Source organism: Lissotriton helveticus, chromosome 3_1 (genome assembly GCF_964261635.1).
Source record: "Lissotriton helveticus chromosome 3_1, aLisHel1.1, whole genome shotgun sequence".
NCBI lineage: Eukaryota > Metazoa > Chordata > Amphibia > Caudata > Salamandridae > Lissotriton > Lissotriton helveticus.
Window position 1 is genome coordinate 625,855,663 of NC_136061.1, and position 14,515 is coordinate 625,870,177.

Consider the following 14,515-nt stretch of genomic DNA (forward strand, 5'->3'; position numbering starts at 1 on the left):
TCTTTGGAAGTAAACTTCTGAAACTCCTTCACGGCACTCAAGCTGAAGATATTCTGCAATCAAAGTAAATGGTTATCCAAACTCCTACCAGAATACTACAACAATGCAAACTTTGCTAGAGGGTGGTCATATTCTGGCATGAGTGCCCTTCCTCATATAAATTTCTTAAAACTAGGCTACTAGTTAGGATATAAGTTAGCCCTAGAATGTGAGCAAGGAAGAGACTAGCAGGAGGTAATTCTACAGATAACACTTAAAGTAGGAAACCATCAATGTATGCGCTTGTACAACAGCAGATGTATAGAATGACCCCCTTCCCTAATGGCGGAAAATGGCTAGTCCGATGAGGGCTATGGTGTAGTACAGCTGTTTGGACCTTCAGAGATGTATTTATTATTCCCCATGTAACAAGCTGTCCCATTAAGGACAGAGAATGGGGCTGTGGATGTCAAAATAAAGACTTAAAGGAAATAAATGGAGCTTAGGGCCTGCTTTTAGAGGTAGAATTGGTAAATACAAGCAGTGACTCTTTGTTTGTGCATGATTTTGCCTGATCTAATAAATGCTTCTTCTTCATTGTAACTTTTTAGGAAACCAAGCAACAACACAGCTGGGTATTCATCACTGCCACCTGAGGCACTCTTCGCCAATAGCTTGGGTTTGTTGATTGGGGTCTTCGGACTACTGGTGCTGTGGATGCTCTCTCGACCGTCCTGGCAACGTCCTGATCGGCATATCTCTGAAGCAAGACAGGTAAGGCGAAAGTTCATATCTAATATTGTACCCCACCATGATGGGTATCTTCATTATGATCGTAACAAGATAATCCTTCAAGTCATGCTGGACCCCAGAACTCTTAAAAATATTACATATAATCAACCCTATGTTGCACCACCACTTCTAAGGGTTCTGTGATTTTTGTGCAATTCTCAATTTTGTCTTCCTGGCCTCCAGTCATTATGAAGTCTGGCAAGTGGGATCAGTCAGATGCAGGTAGCAGTTCCCTGTTAAATCATTTATTTTTTTCTATCTGAATTGAATCAGAGAGGCATAGAACCTCCATTCAAAGAGAGGCAAGCACCTTTCCTCTACAAGAAGATCTTTTTTATTTCTGTATCATAGATGACTGTTGAAAAAATACTCTCTTTGAGATGATTTGGCATGAATTTTCCAATTTCACAGAAAGACCTATTTGGGTTCCTCAGAGGGCCCACCATGAAAATAGGGCTCCATCTCCGATTTAGACCGTGTTGGTCTGGTCGACACTGCGTCGAGTGATGCTGGTCCGGCTCCGTATTGGAGACAGGAAGCATGATGGGATTGGCACTACAGATGGGCGTTGGTGGCACTAGGAACGGTGCCACTGGAACCGTCCCCAGTGAAGGCTGCGAAGTTGCAGACAATCCACCAGCGGATCCTGTGGGCCTGACTGGTGTCGAAGGTTGACCCGCCAGGTGGCAAGGGGCTTCCCGCCGGCAGAGCCCCAGTTGTAGACCCTTCTGAACCTTTTGGGCTCGAAGGCGCTCCAAAAGGGTTCAAGTACCTCAAAATGAGGTTCATGGCCTCATAACATTCTTGTAGTTGGGTGGGGTGAGAGACTCGGAAGCACGTAGCAGACCCAGTGTCAGATGCATGCTCCATAGGAACAACCTGGGAGCAAAACCTGGATCTGTGGCGTTGTTCCCTCGCATCATCCGAAAAATGGGATTGAATTGAACTTCCACATGTTAGACATACCTATATAAGTCCGGGATCGCGACAAACATCAACGCAAGCAACTTTAGAAGCAGTCCCTAGATCACTCTTGCGAACAGGACCAGCAGGGGCACAGAGTTGCACAAGCAAATGACCAAAAGCTTCATGGCCGCTTGCAGTGGCCTTGGGGTTAATGACTTGCACTTCACACAGGGTGCGGAGTCGTGGTCCCACTCCACAGATAGATCAGGTGGTGGTCAGTCAGACATCTGTTTGTGACACGCACCATAAGGGTTAAACCCAGTAGGTTTCTTTGGGGATATCTCTAGAAAATAGCAAGAGAAACAAGCATTGGCATAGCCAATAGGTCTCGCTTGTGGGACCTTATAAGTATTTAGTTACAAGGATATTGTGCTGCAAAACAAAAAAATACTTATAAGGTCCCACAAGCGAGACCTATTGGCTATGCCAATGCTTGTTACTCCAGTTAGTGTAAATAAATACTGGCCTGTTTATTGCACATCTTCCTGAATGGTATTACTTGGTTAAGTGAACAGCAGCCCAGTGCAGTGGTTCTGCTGGGGGCTGCAAGCAAAGGTCAGGAGAGCTGCATAGGGCTCCTGTGCCGTACTTTGAGTAGGACTGTGTGAGACCATTTGCTGCTTTGCTGCCATTTTGGAATTGTAACAAGATAATTGCTGCTGAGATGTGCAGCGCCTAGAAACGGCATAAACGGGGCATGAAGTGCTACATATGAAATGCATTATGAAACTGGCAACGTCCTATCATGAACTGGCAAAAATCCAGGACGCCCAGTCACCCGCTGGAGCTGATTTTCGGTATACTGCAGAGCATTACTAAATGAATACATTGAATAAATGTGTATTCTCCGCGCCATGCGGTGTGGTTTGAAAAGCGTGCGGTGCAGCCTGCAGCGTCTTGGGCGCAGGGGTGAGCTCCGTCTAATATGTGTGCTTCCATCTGAAGAGCCGTGGCTGGCACCAAGACTTGGAGGAAGATCTGAGACTCCAGCCCGTCCGCCCGACCTCAAGTGTGATGAGAAAGGGCCGTGTACGGGACTCGACGGGCCTGAAGGCAAAAGCCACACTTCCAAGAATAGTCAAGAAGAGCAGGAAAAGGAAGCCCTTCATGACGAGTTTTCGAAGCATTTGAAAAGCTTTCTTTCGTATAGATAAATCAGTGTGAGCACACTTAAGTTAAAAACAGAAAAAAAAGTCAAACACAACGCTTATTTCAACAATTACATGAAATACAAACATTTTAAACACGCACAAACTCTACATTATCACTAGAAAACAAAGCTTTGTTAAAACATTTCGGGAAGCGTGTGTGACAATGGAAAAAACATGAGATAACCGGCCCCACAGCAGACATGTGTTAGCTCTTGTTAGAGAATAGAAGTCTGGGCTAGGGAAAGTAGCCGTGTTTATTGGAAGTGCAGCAAAGTGGATTCCTGTCGGATGAGGTAACCCCGCTGCCATGTTCACAAGTCATGTTCTGCGGAGCCTTTGTTTGGTTTCAGTTAGATGGAAGGAAAAGAAGAGTGATGCGTGAATGGGCCGTGACTGGCTCTCTAAACCTAGCCGTCGTGAGCGAGATGTATTAGTCATTCTGATGGGGGGGAGGTGTGGGAGGAGTGCTGCTACGGCAACTGCTACGGGCTGGGGAGGGGGAGGAGAAATGAAAGGAAAGGCTGTGTTTGCGGGGAGAGAGAGAGGAGGTGCTGGTGTGGGAGGGGGGAGGTGCTGGTGTGGGAGGAGTGCTGCTACGGCAAGGCTGTGTTTGCGGGGAGAGAGAGGGGAGGTGCTGGTGTGGGAGGGGGGAGTTGCTGGTGTGGGAGGAGTGCTGCTAGGGGAGGAGAAGCCCTGGTGAATGCTCGTGCATGTTCACGTGAACTGCAAGAAAACGCCGGGCTGAAAGCCCTTAGTTTGAAGAGGATTTTGCCGACATGAATTCGATCCTATCCATTCCTGCGGAATGGGACAGGCTCGACCTAAAAAGGCATACTAGTCAAAATCGACAAAATGTAAAAAAAAAAGCCAGCCAAAAATGCCTGTGTGTAGTTTGTCTGGATGCGCGCTGATTGTGGGTGGGGGGTAAATAAAGGAACCGAGGTCAGCGTGCTGGGATGGTCTACATAGGCAGTCGCACGCCACTTCTGTATGACACCCGAGGAATATTTTAAGGTAAGGAATCTGTGGCTAGAAGTCTCTATCAGATATCCCTAGGACAAGACCTAGAATGCAGATCCATAATATATATTTCAACTTGGTCTCTACAATCTATCATCTTGTATCCATTGGTTGTGTGCAGGTCGGTGGTGGCTCCCAAAAATGAAACGAGTGGTGCCCCAGTCTTAGTATTCAGCAGTTCAAACACTTTAGACCAATATTTAAGTCTTGGTGCAGGACCATGCCACATGGAAAGAGCCAACAATAGACATACCACATTTCTTACATTTCACTACACTGCAAAGAGTGGATTGGCTATGTGCTCGGGTATAAGGTAAAAGCAATGTTTAAATTGAATTCATTTAGGTATGTATGTTATTGGAGCATCTTTAACCCTTGCACAGCAATAGAACCAGCATTTTTCTGAGATCGGACCCTTCTCAAGTCTGCTTCCCACTCTAACCTCCTCCCTAGTGTTAGTGGTTTTGTGCCCACTATAACATCAGCACAAAAAGAAAATGGACTTGTCCGTTCCGCTGGAAGAATACATTTAAGAAATATAAGTTCAGAAGATGGCCTTGGGAAGTCTGTGGATGCTTGCTTTGCTAAAGATCTTAGCTGGTAAAATAAATAGTGACCACAGGCGAGGTCCGCCCTTTTACTTGAAACCCTGGGAGACTAATGAACTCTCCATACCTTTTGTCACCTTTTCTAGAATTGCAATTGACAGTTCCTGAGGCGTAGGTGGATTGAGCAGTGCTGGCAAGAGCGGGTAGTACAGCAGCTTGCAATCAAATATCTTTGACATTATCCATCATGCTCGTGAAGCCATTCAACAACGTCTATAAGATCTATTGTCACTGAGGGTTGTTTACAGACCATAGCTAATAGGGATTTAGGACGCGTCATTGTGCTTTCAATCCTTGCACGTATCAGTATCTTAATGCCAGGGATCCAATATTTATTATAGTGCTCCTTGTACACTAGATAGTGTGACTGGGAATCTTGAACAGCGGGGCCTCCATCATGCATAGGCTTCGTAAGAATTGCCCATTTCACTTGTGGTCGCTAACCTCACCATGCCAGTCGGCTCCGTATTTGCTGTCATTTCTTTAAAAAAAATTGACTGGTATATGTATATTAGTCAATACAGAAATATAGGTAACACTGTCATCTTGATGCTAGAAATAGAACCCAGAATAGAAAGAGAGAGCCTTATTTACTGCTCAACCCGTGTCATTAGAGCCTCAAGTGCTGCTCCTAAGTTGTGTCTATGCAGCTCTAGGATATCCTGCCTAATGTAAATGCCCAAGTACTCCACTGCCCCTATGCTCCACTTTAGGGAGTATTCTGTGAAAGTTAATTCTGTGATGTCAGTTCAGAATTGTCCCACGTTAATTTGTAGGCCTGAGCACCCCCCAAACTGTACAACATCTCTGATAACTGATGGAAGAATTTCTTTAGGGTTCTGAATATATAATACATTTTCTGAATATAAGGACACTATCAGGGTCCGTCAACTAATATAGATCCCTCAGTCTGCATTGAGGCCACGTAAAAAACAGGCAAGTCATTCAATCGAAAGTAAAAAAAATCAGTAAGGACGGGGCAGCCCTGATGCATGCCCCTGCAGATGGCTACTGTCTCACAGTATATGCTGGTAACGATAACCATGATCATGGCACAAGGTGTGGTGTACAGTAATGCTACAACTCTCAAGAACTGGGCTGACTGACGGTATTTGTAGAGCGCACTACTGCGGAGGCGTCTTGGCGCTGTGGTAGAGACGAGCTAGGACATAAACGCATACTTTAGTGTTGAAAAAAGAGCCATGTTTTGATTTCTTTCCTGAATGCCAGTCTGTTGGGTAATCTTCTAAGATGTACTGGTAGCGTGTTCCAGAGTTTGGACGCTAGAAAGGAAAACCGCTTTCCCCCACAACGTAATCTTTTTATTTTTGGAATTTGTACAAGGCCAAGAGTGGATGGCCTTAGAGTCCGGGGAGGGAAATAATGTGAGAACAGAGCTTGCACATCCTCGGCCCCCGTTCCAAACAAAGCTTTGTGCACCAGGCAAAGTGATGTAAATTCAATGCGTCTTCGTACCGGGAGCCAGTGAAGATTCTTTATCGCTTTTGATGTTGGCTGATGCTTAGGCAGCCCAAGCAAAACTCTGTCTGCCGCATTCTGGATAGTCTGAAGTTTATCTAGTTTGGCAACACCCATTCCCAGATAGACGGCGTTGCAAAAATCGATTCTGGATAAAATGGTGGATACTACCATTGTTTTCCACAGGGAGAAGGGAATATAAGGGAGAATCTTTCTCCCAGCATGTGTATTAAAAGCAGTAGATTTTAAAGTCAACTGCTCTTTGGCGATAGTGTCATGATACACCTCCAGAAACCTAGGGGCTAGAAGGTCTCTATGTATTCTTTATAGAGCTCTGTGAGCAAACCATCTCCCCCTGGGGTCTTTCCACTAGTGAGGCTCACAATTACACTGTTAACCAGGGGCGTAACACAAGCCCCCGCGGCCCCCGCACTGCGGGGGGCCCCGCGGCCTGCGCTCCAGGGGCCCCACGCTCCAGGGGCCCCCTCAGCTCGGAGCCAGGGAGCACTAGGCATCTGTGACCGGGCGTCTGGGATTTTGATAGATAGGCAGGGGTTACGTAACTTATAATACATACGCTGCCTCGTGCCCTCGCTCTAGACTTCATACATTTAAGGGTGTGAGGGCGTGCTCCAGGGGCCCCCTCAGCAGAGGCAGAGCCTGAGCCAGCATCACAACCGTGACTGTCTGGGATAGGATACGTAATTAATTATAGGTAGGTTAGCATACGCCGGCTCTAGAGACTTGTCTTCATGAATTAAATCATTGGTAAAATCAAAAAAACGTAATGGTGCAACCCAGAGGCCAGAAAAGACTGAGAGGCACCGTGCGTGCGATGGCGACCGCCACGCCAGCCATACTTTAATTATTTCTAAATGCTAGACTTGCTGCCCTGTCTGCTGCCCGCGCAGGTGAGTCTTCGGCTGTGCCAAACCCAGTGGGTGGAAGGGGAGGGATGCATCATGATGCATCATCATGGGCAGTGGGCGGGCAGGCCGAGATTAAAAGCCAAACGTAATATAGGTCCCAGGCACCAGGCCCGGTTCTGCACAATCACACCGTGAAGATACATATCTCCACCAGTCAGTTACAGTGAGAGCAGAGGGAGGACTGCCACATGCCTGGCAATAAGCTGCTGATAAATTTCTTCTGTTTTCGCTCGGATCTGTAGGTGGGGCAGTTCACCGAGTGTGAAATCGATATTCACTCGATATTCACTCTTTCTTCTACCCAGGAATGCAAACCCACCATGGCTGATTCATGAAAAATGAATGCCGCGCGTCTCTTAAGCCCGTCTCATTTGTCGTGGAGAAAATCTAAGGTCTTGAATTTAGAGAATCGTTTAAAATGATTAGGCAGAAAAGTTTGAAAAGTTTGACTGCATCATCACGGCCGCTATAGCTCAAAAGTGCAAAGATAACATGCTGCATCCAAATCTAGCCGAGGTGTCTGCGGGATGAGCCGGGAGCAACAGGCTTTACTTCTTGTTCTCGTGCAGCAGAGAATCATGCAGAGGGCTGTGTCTTGGAATTTGAAAGTATCCACAACTGCCACATTGTTCACGCACTGTACTTCTTCCTACTAATATGAAGCCTCTGTTTATCTCATGATGTAACTGATTCCTGGCAACGTTTTAAAAATTGTTTTCTCCATAAAGGCATGGTTTGTTTAACTTTCTTTTTTTAATGCGTAGTTATTTTTTTTCCACAACCGAGAACTTAATGGGCCATTTGCTTTCAGTTAATGAATGAGCTAATTCGTTTAACAGTTGGATGTTTGAAGGCTGTCTTTTAACAGATGTTCTGTCCTAGCAGAGGCTAATTGTGAACATGAATTACACGTTAGAATTTCTGTGAGGCAAAATGCAGGTACTATTGCATGTATTTAGTACTTCACAACTTTAAAAGCAATGCCAAACTCAAAAGGTCTGTGCATGGTGTTATATTATGTAGATTTATATGACGCAGCTTATCACCGGTGAGGCTATCCAGCCACCAGAGCAGGAGTGTAGGTCTAGAGGTGCTCCTAGTTGAACATCCAGGTCTTCATCTTTTTGCGGAAGTCGAGGAGTGGAGTGGCAGTCCTGATATGTAGAGAGAGTTTGTTCTAGCTTTTGGCTGCAATGAAGGAGAAGGCACGACCACCTGCCTTGCTTCTGCGGGTGCATAGAGCAGTGCAGGGTCAGGTCTGAAGCACAGGGTTCAAGAGGAAGCAGTACAAGATCTGAGGGGTGCATGTCATGGGTTAAAATGGTGGAGGGAAATTGCAATGCTAAGAGAGCATAGGCAGTACAATAGCAAGGGAATGCAGTTCAGCACAAGGTACCATGCCAGGGGCATAACTAAAGCCTCCGCAGCCGCTGTGGTGCTGGGGGGAGGCAGGCTGCAGGGGGCTCCCCCAGCACAGTACTTAGGCCACGGAGCTCCGGATTAAATCCAGAGCGGGGGGGCCCCTCGATGTACCTTGCAGGGGGGCACCCTCAACTTTCGTTACGCCACTGCTGTTAACATCTAAGGCTGAGTAGAGAATTTAATAACTCCCTCGTTTCCCCTTCAATCCATCCTAGGGCAATGTTATCTAGATAGTCAGCAATGACATATTTGTCACTTTGGACCTTGGATGTTTACTGACACGAATAACATCACCTAAAAGCATCCACTTTTTGAGTTGGTAAAGGTGGTCACCCCCGTGTCTGTGGCTAGGGTTGCTTTACGGCTGCTGTCTAGATTGGACTTGATCACCCACGTCTAGATTCTGGCTGCCCTGTCTCCTTCCCCAAACAAGTCAGCGCTCAAGTCTTTCCTCCGGTAAAGAACCTAGCGATCTGCTGATTTCTGAAACTCTTTCAAATTATCCTGAAGTGTACGAAGTATAGATAGGGGTTTAGTGATAGCTTATGTATTCTCTAGCGTTTTGATCTCGCCCTTAAGGAGTCCAAGTGTGCCAAGGAGTGGTTGGAGGATACCTGATCCTTTCGATGTACATACCTCTCTAATATATACCATGATTACTTACAATAATGTGGCAAGCTCAGCAACTCACCCTTCATTCAGCATGAAAATGTCTATTATTGTTGACCTGACCTAAGAGCAAAATGCCTTGTCTTGAAGTTCTGTGCCTTTCAAAAGCCAACTTATAAAGGGGAAGGGTAGGGGCGGATCCTCGATAGTGAGACTGACTAGGAGTGTTCTGATAGTGTTCCTTGGGTAAATATCCAGTTCCTGCACTCTTGCATTAATGGCTGCATGTCGACGCGTGAGAATGCATCATGAACTGAGGAACAGTACATGAACTCAGTGTCTGATGGGCGTATAGTTCTCCAAACATCTACCATAAAGATGCATTATATGTTTCAGCCACCCTGCAGGGCTGTCTGAGCGCCAGATAGTGTATCATACAGTTCAAACAATCAAGTTAAAGTCTACTCCCCATAAGATGGGCTAGTCCCTCTAGCTACCACACTTTAGCATTACTTCATCCCAAAAAATTTGGATCGATGTTAATCCCGTAGATATTCACCAATAGAATCGGCTGTGCATTGAGTATACCTGCCACTATGACTACCCTCCCAGCTGTGTCAGTAATACCCTCCCTGGGGACGAATCCAAGTGTTTGCTTAACGCACAGGTTCACTATATTTGCTAACACTCTTTCTGGTAGAGAGGCTATCTAGCCGCAGATTGCTCATCCTTCTGAATACTCCCCAGTGATCAGACTGGAACTGGAAACTTTACCACGGTACCTCCTCACGCCAGAAGGATGAACTCAAACAAATATTTGTACTCATAAGAGTTGAATATATGAATAGGAGTAATTGGGGGGTATATTCAAGTGAGCCGTTGGGGTTTCGATAGTCAGATGACTTGTCCTGATAAGACCCTAGAAGTTTGATTGTGGTTGAAATGTCAACAGCACATCCCTCGGTTTATAAGGACTTTGTCTTATGAGGAATACCAAATAGGAACAGGATTTTGTGAAGATTGTTACATCGACCAGGGATTGTCAACAGAGCTGTGTTTTTATATTTACATAATTCACTTATGCACTTTTTCACACAATACATTGTCTGCACTAGATTGCAAAGTTAGCTCACTATGCTGTAAACCTACATGAAATCATATAAAGAGAATATATATATTAAGTACATAAGAAATAGGCCTTGTTGTATTAATTACAGTTGCATGATTGACAACTTCACTAAATGAGATACATAACTTTTGTATGGTAGTGGGTCACCATTAATAATAAGGAATGTTTACCTCTCTAAAAGAGTCTCACATGACCACTGTTCCTTGTAAGAGGTTAAGGATAGGTGCCATGCATGCAAACACAAAGGCAGAAGCCTTATTGATGGTACCTTGGGCTCTCAGACCTTCCGGCAGTTGTTTCTTGGCAAGTGCGTAGCAGATCTTAATGCAGAGGACAGTCTACCTTGACAGCGTTGTCCTCTATACCTGCCTCCCCTTTCTTTGCCCCGGATAAACCCCAATAAAAGCTGATTGTGCATACTCTGTTCTCTGGTATGACCAATATAAGAGCTTAAAGCCCTTTCCGGGTCCAGACAACCATTCTCTTTTTAGGGGTTGGGAAGGGAGGTAAAGAACACAGGAAGGGTGATAGATTACTCAACTTAGTTGTTTAAACAAGGATGGTAGGGCTGGCAAACGTAAAGAGGCTAACAATGCCAACAAATAGCCCTTCATGGAAATAACCTTCAATAGTGGTGGTGCTGCTGCTGCTGCAAGGCTTTGCTGGGCCAAAGACAAAACAATCAAAAGAACATCCAACAGCATGGCTTGTAAAGGGACAGTTTCATGGCTACCACAGCAGGCCACAACAGTGTCCCAGCACCCGGATCTACTTCATAGAAGGGTGTCTGGCAGCAACGAGGACTTTCAGGTGGTTGATCAAACTGAATCAACTGTGCAGGTCTACCTCTGCAATGGAGGTGTACATTGTGTAGGTTCAGGTGCAGAACACTGCTCCTCTGCTGTGACAGAAGATCCTTCCTTAGTGGAAGCCTGATCGGAGGACAGATGCTCTTGCCCAGATGTTCTGGTTCCCACATCTTCCTGGCCCGATCTGGAGCCACTAGGATGACTTGGGCCTGGCCATTCCTGACCTTTTTTAGAAATTCAGGGAAGGAGAGGCAGGGGCGGCGCCGGAAGGCATATGGCAATTCCAACATGCAAAATGCTTGACACTGCACATGCTTGAGGGTGGTGAGAAGATGGGATATAGACATATAGACACCATTCATGATCTGCCAGATGTTGCCAGCTTAGCTCATGCGCTCTGGCATGCAAAGATCCCACCAAATGGTCTACATCCTGATGCCCTTACACTCCCAGAGGTACCAGAGCTTCCTGGAACAGGACCCACAACTCCACTCCCATCTGCTTGTTGCAATACCACATGGTGGTGGTGTTGTCTAATAGAACCTGCTCCTGCCTCCCCTTGATAGATGGTAGAAATGCCTTCAGAGCCAGACGAATGGCCTGCAGCTCCAGCAGGTTGATAATGAGCTGGGGTTCTGTTGGAGACCCGAGTCCTCGGATTACCACTTACCCCAGATGCGCCCCCCCACAACCCAGTGTGATGCATCCGTTTCCACCATCAGTTCTAGGCAGGGATGGGAGATGGGCTTTCCACTGGACCAATTGTGTTTGAGCAGCCACCACTGCAAATCATGAGCATTTCTTCTGTAATTTGGTTGGCATCCAGTAAACTTTCTTGATGCTGAGCCCACTTGAACTTTAGATTCCATTGAAGAGCCTGCATGTCCACCTGATGTAGTCAACCAGAAACACTTATGGAGAGCCAGGAACGAGGCTGAAACATCTGGATCATAGTCTGAACATCATATGCGCATTGCGGCTGAGGGAAAGCTTTGAACTGCACTTTATCCAGGGCATATATAGAAAAAAGCGAGTGACCCCACGAACCAAGAGATAGGGTACAGAAAGTACAAGATAACATAAACCCAAACTATGGGCCCCAAGGAACAACTACAAGCACATTCGTGAACAACTCAATGAGTTTATAAAAATAAAATGTTATTAAAAAAAATATTTCTAGAAACATATAAAAATACAATGATGTGAAATAGAATCGCAATTTAAAGTTACAAATTACAATACACAAGAGCCAGTAAGACATGTGAAGAACATACACATCATCATATAGTGGTTATTTCAAGTGAATCAATCAATTAAAAATAAATCTATCAATGAATATTGAGATTGGAATGGAAAGTTCTGTGAAAATAACCAAAAAGACACGAGGGGGGTTGCCGCTTTTCGGTGGCAATAGATTATTCAGAAACCACCTTCATCAAGACAAGAATGACAACTGTCTCTCTTATTATCTAAATTCTGGTGCAAATTCACGTAACCTAGTTAAAACACAAATGTAAACAAAGAATCACAATCATGTATTTATACACAAATCTTTAAAAACATCTTTCTAATCCAAGAATCAATTCATAACATAAAAATCAAGATGTATCCACTAAGGGAGAGAAATAAATACAAAATGTGATTACATAATTGTTGATAGGGGTCCATGACTTGATCTGCCAACCATCTGTGTATACACTTACACCACGCAGGCATTACATCACTCATACTCGCAATCAAACTGTTAAGCATTATCGCAGCGGCTACTCTACAGGAGTGTCTTCAATCTCCTGTCGTAAGGGCAGGAGAAATCTCCTCCCATGTTCATCCTCTTGGGCTTAGCACATACATACAAGGGTTATAATGTATCAAAATCAGCCACATAATCTAAGCTTACTCTAAAAAATAATGATGATGGCTATAACACCGACCTGTATGGTAAGTGTGAAATGGACTGTTGCTCTCCAATTCGATAAGGAGAAATTGTGATGATGTTAAAAATATTTTAAAGTATCCGAGGCTCCTTGAAGTCCTAAAGGGAGAATATAATGCATATTATAATATGTAGTATGTTCATGACTCAATATTAGATTTGGTCACGTCATGCTAATACACCCACTGTTTATGGTGTCTTTAAGTGAAAAAAGGAACAATACTCTTCTCCTGCGACATGCTTCCCGGTGATGCGGCGGCGTCTGCTGCGATGTCGATCCTCTTCGCCAGCGATGCGAGGCGCTTTGTGTTGTGAAGCGGCAGTTTGGCGAACCGCTTCATGTTCTTGAGTCGCGCTTCCAGCTCCTTGCGACACGCAAGTCCTCAAAAAGTCCAGCACAACTGCAGGCACTTCAAGAAAACTCTTGGGGGGCTGGTGGGTGAAGTCTGTTGTCCCTGAGATTTCAGCAGGAGGCAAGCTCTGTTCCTAGCCCTTGGAGATCCTTACAAGTTGATGAAAAGTACACAAAGTTCCTCTCTCCTTTCTTTGGCAGTCAGGCAACCACTGCAGGTCAATGCCCCAAGCAGCACTTCAGCTTAGGGATAGTCTGTCCTCAGTCTCTCTGGTTCCACTCCTCAGCAAAGGTTTCTTGTTGTTGTCCAAAAGTGATCTAAATTCTTGGGATCAGGGTCCCAATACATTTACCCTAAAATCCTTTGTCCCCTGAGGGCAGAGGGGCCTTTGCCCAGTCCAAACCAGCTCTGGAGCACTCTGTTTACATGATTCCTTCTTTCCTTTCACAGTGCATGGCAGAAACATCAGACGCCCTACAGGAGGTGGAGCCAGCATTGTGGAGGAAAGGCACAGCCCTGGAGCACTCTGTTGACATGACTCGTTCTCTCCTTTCACAGTGCAGGGCAGAGACATCAGACGCACCACAGGAGGTGGAGTCAGCATTGTGGAGGAAAGGCACAGCCCTGGAGCACTTTGTTGACATGACTCCTTCTCTCCTTTCACAGTGCAGTGCAGGGCAGTTACATGAGACGCACCACAGGGGATGGAGCCAGCATTGTGGAAGGCAGGCACAGCCCTATTCAGGTCCCAGGTGCAATATCAGCCCTCCGTAGGTTGTTCAGGCTCGCTCGCTGCAGTGCAGTAAATAATTATTTTACGCCTCCATCACTTTCAAATCTCACCAGCCGCCACTGGCTACTGTAAATGTTGTACATTCTTAGGCTATTGCTCAATAATTGTAGTTGTGTAGGCTTCATCTTTTGGCTTGACAATGTATGATATTATTAAAAGGGTTTGGTACTCTGACCCACTGGCTGTAAACAGAAAGATCATTAACCATTACCTAGAGGGTGACATTAAGCAAAAGCCAACAGTGCCTTGATATAAGAACCTCGTCATTAATGTTTAGTGTGTTCACCTCCTAACTGCAGGCCTGTTTTAAGGATTATGTTACAGCCTCATAAACTGGAGCATAAAATAGGCATGAGCGGGCTCCATGGGGACTGTAATCTGCATTCCTCTTGCTTTTCTATAAACACTCACTTTGAAGTCACAGAAAGAAAGGTAAACACCAATCTCCCATGGAAAAAGAAGCTTGACATTTGACGTGTATAAAGGAACAGCAATTGTGACAAGATAAGAAGAAGATTTCAAGGCCGGTTTACAGAAAGTAAG

General features: G+C 45.3%; 1 protein-coding gene across 3 annotated transcripts in view; it reads left to right on the plus strand.

Moving 5' to 3' along the window:
* The window catches only part of CYB561A3 (cytochrome b561 family member A3), a 244,171-nt gene that overhangs the window by 227,211 nt on the left and 2,445 nt on the right, over positions 1-14,515 (plus strand). For all 3 annotated transcript variants that reach the window (XM_078680631.1, XM_078680632.1, XM_078680633.1), the window contains exon 5: positions 591-753. In XM_078680631.1, coding sequence (XP_078536757.1) covers positions 591-753 — 163 coding nt within the window. The remainder of the gene's footprint in view (positions 1-590; positions 754-14,515) is intronic.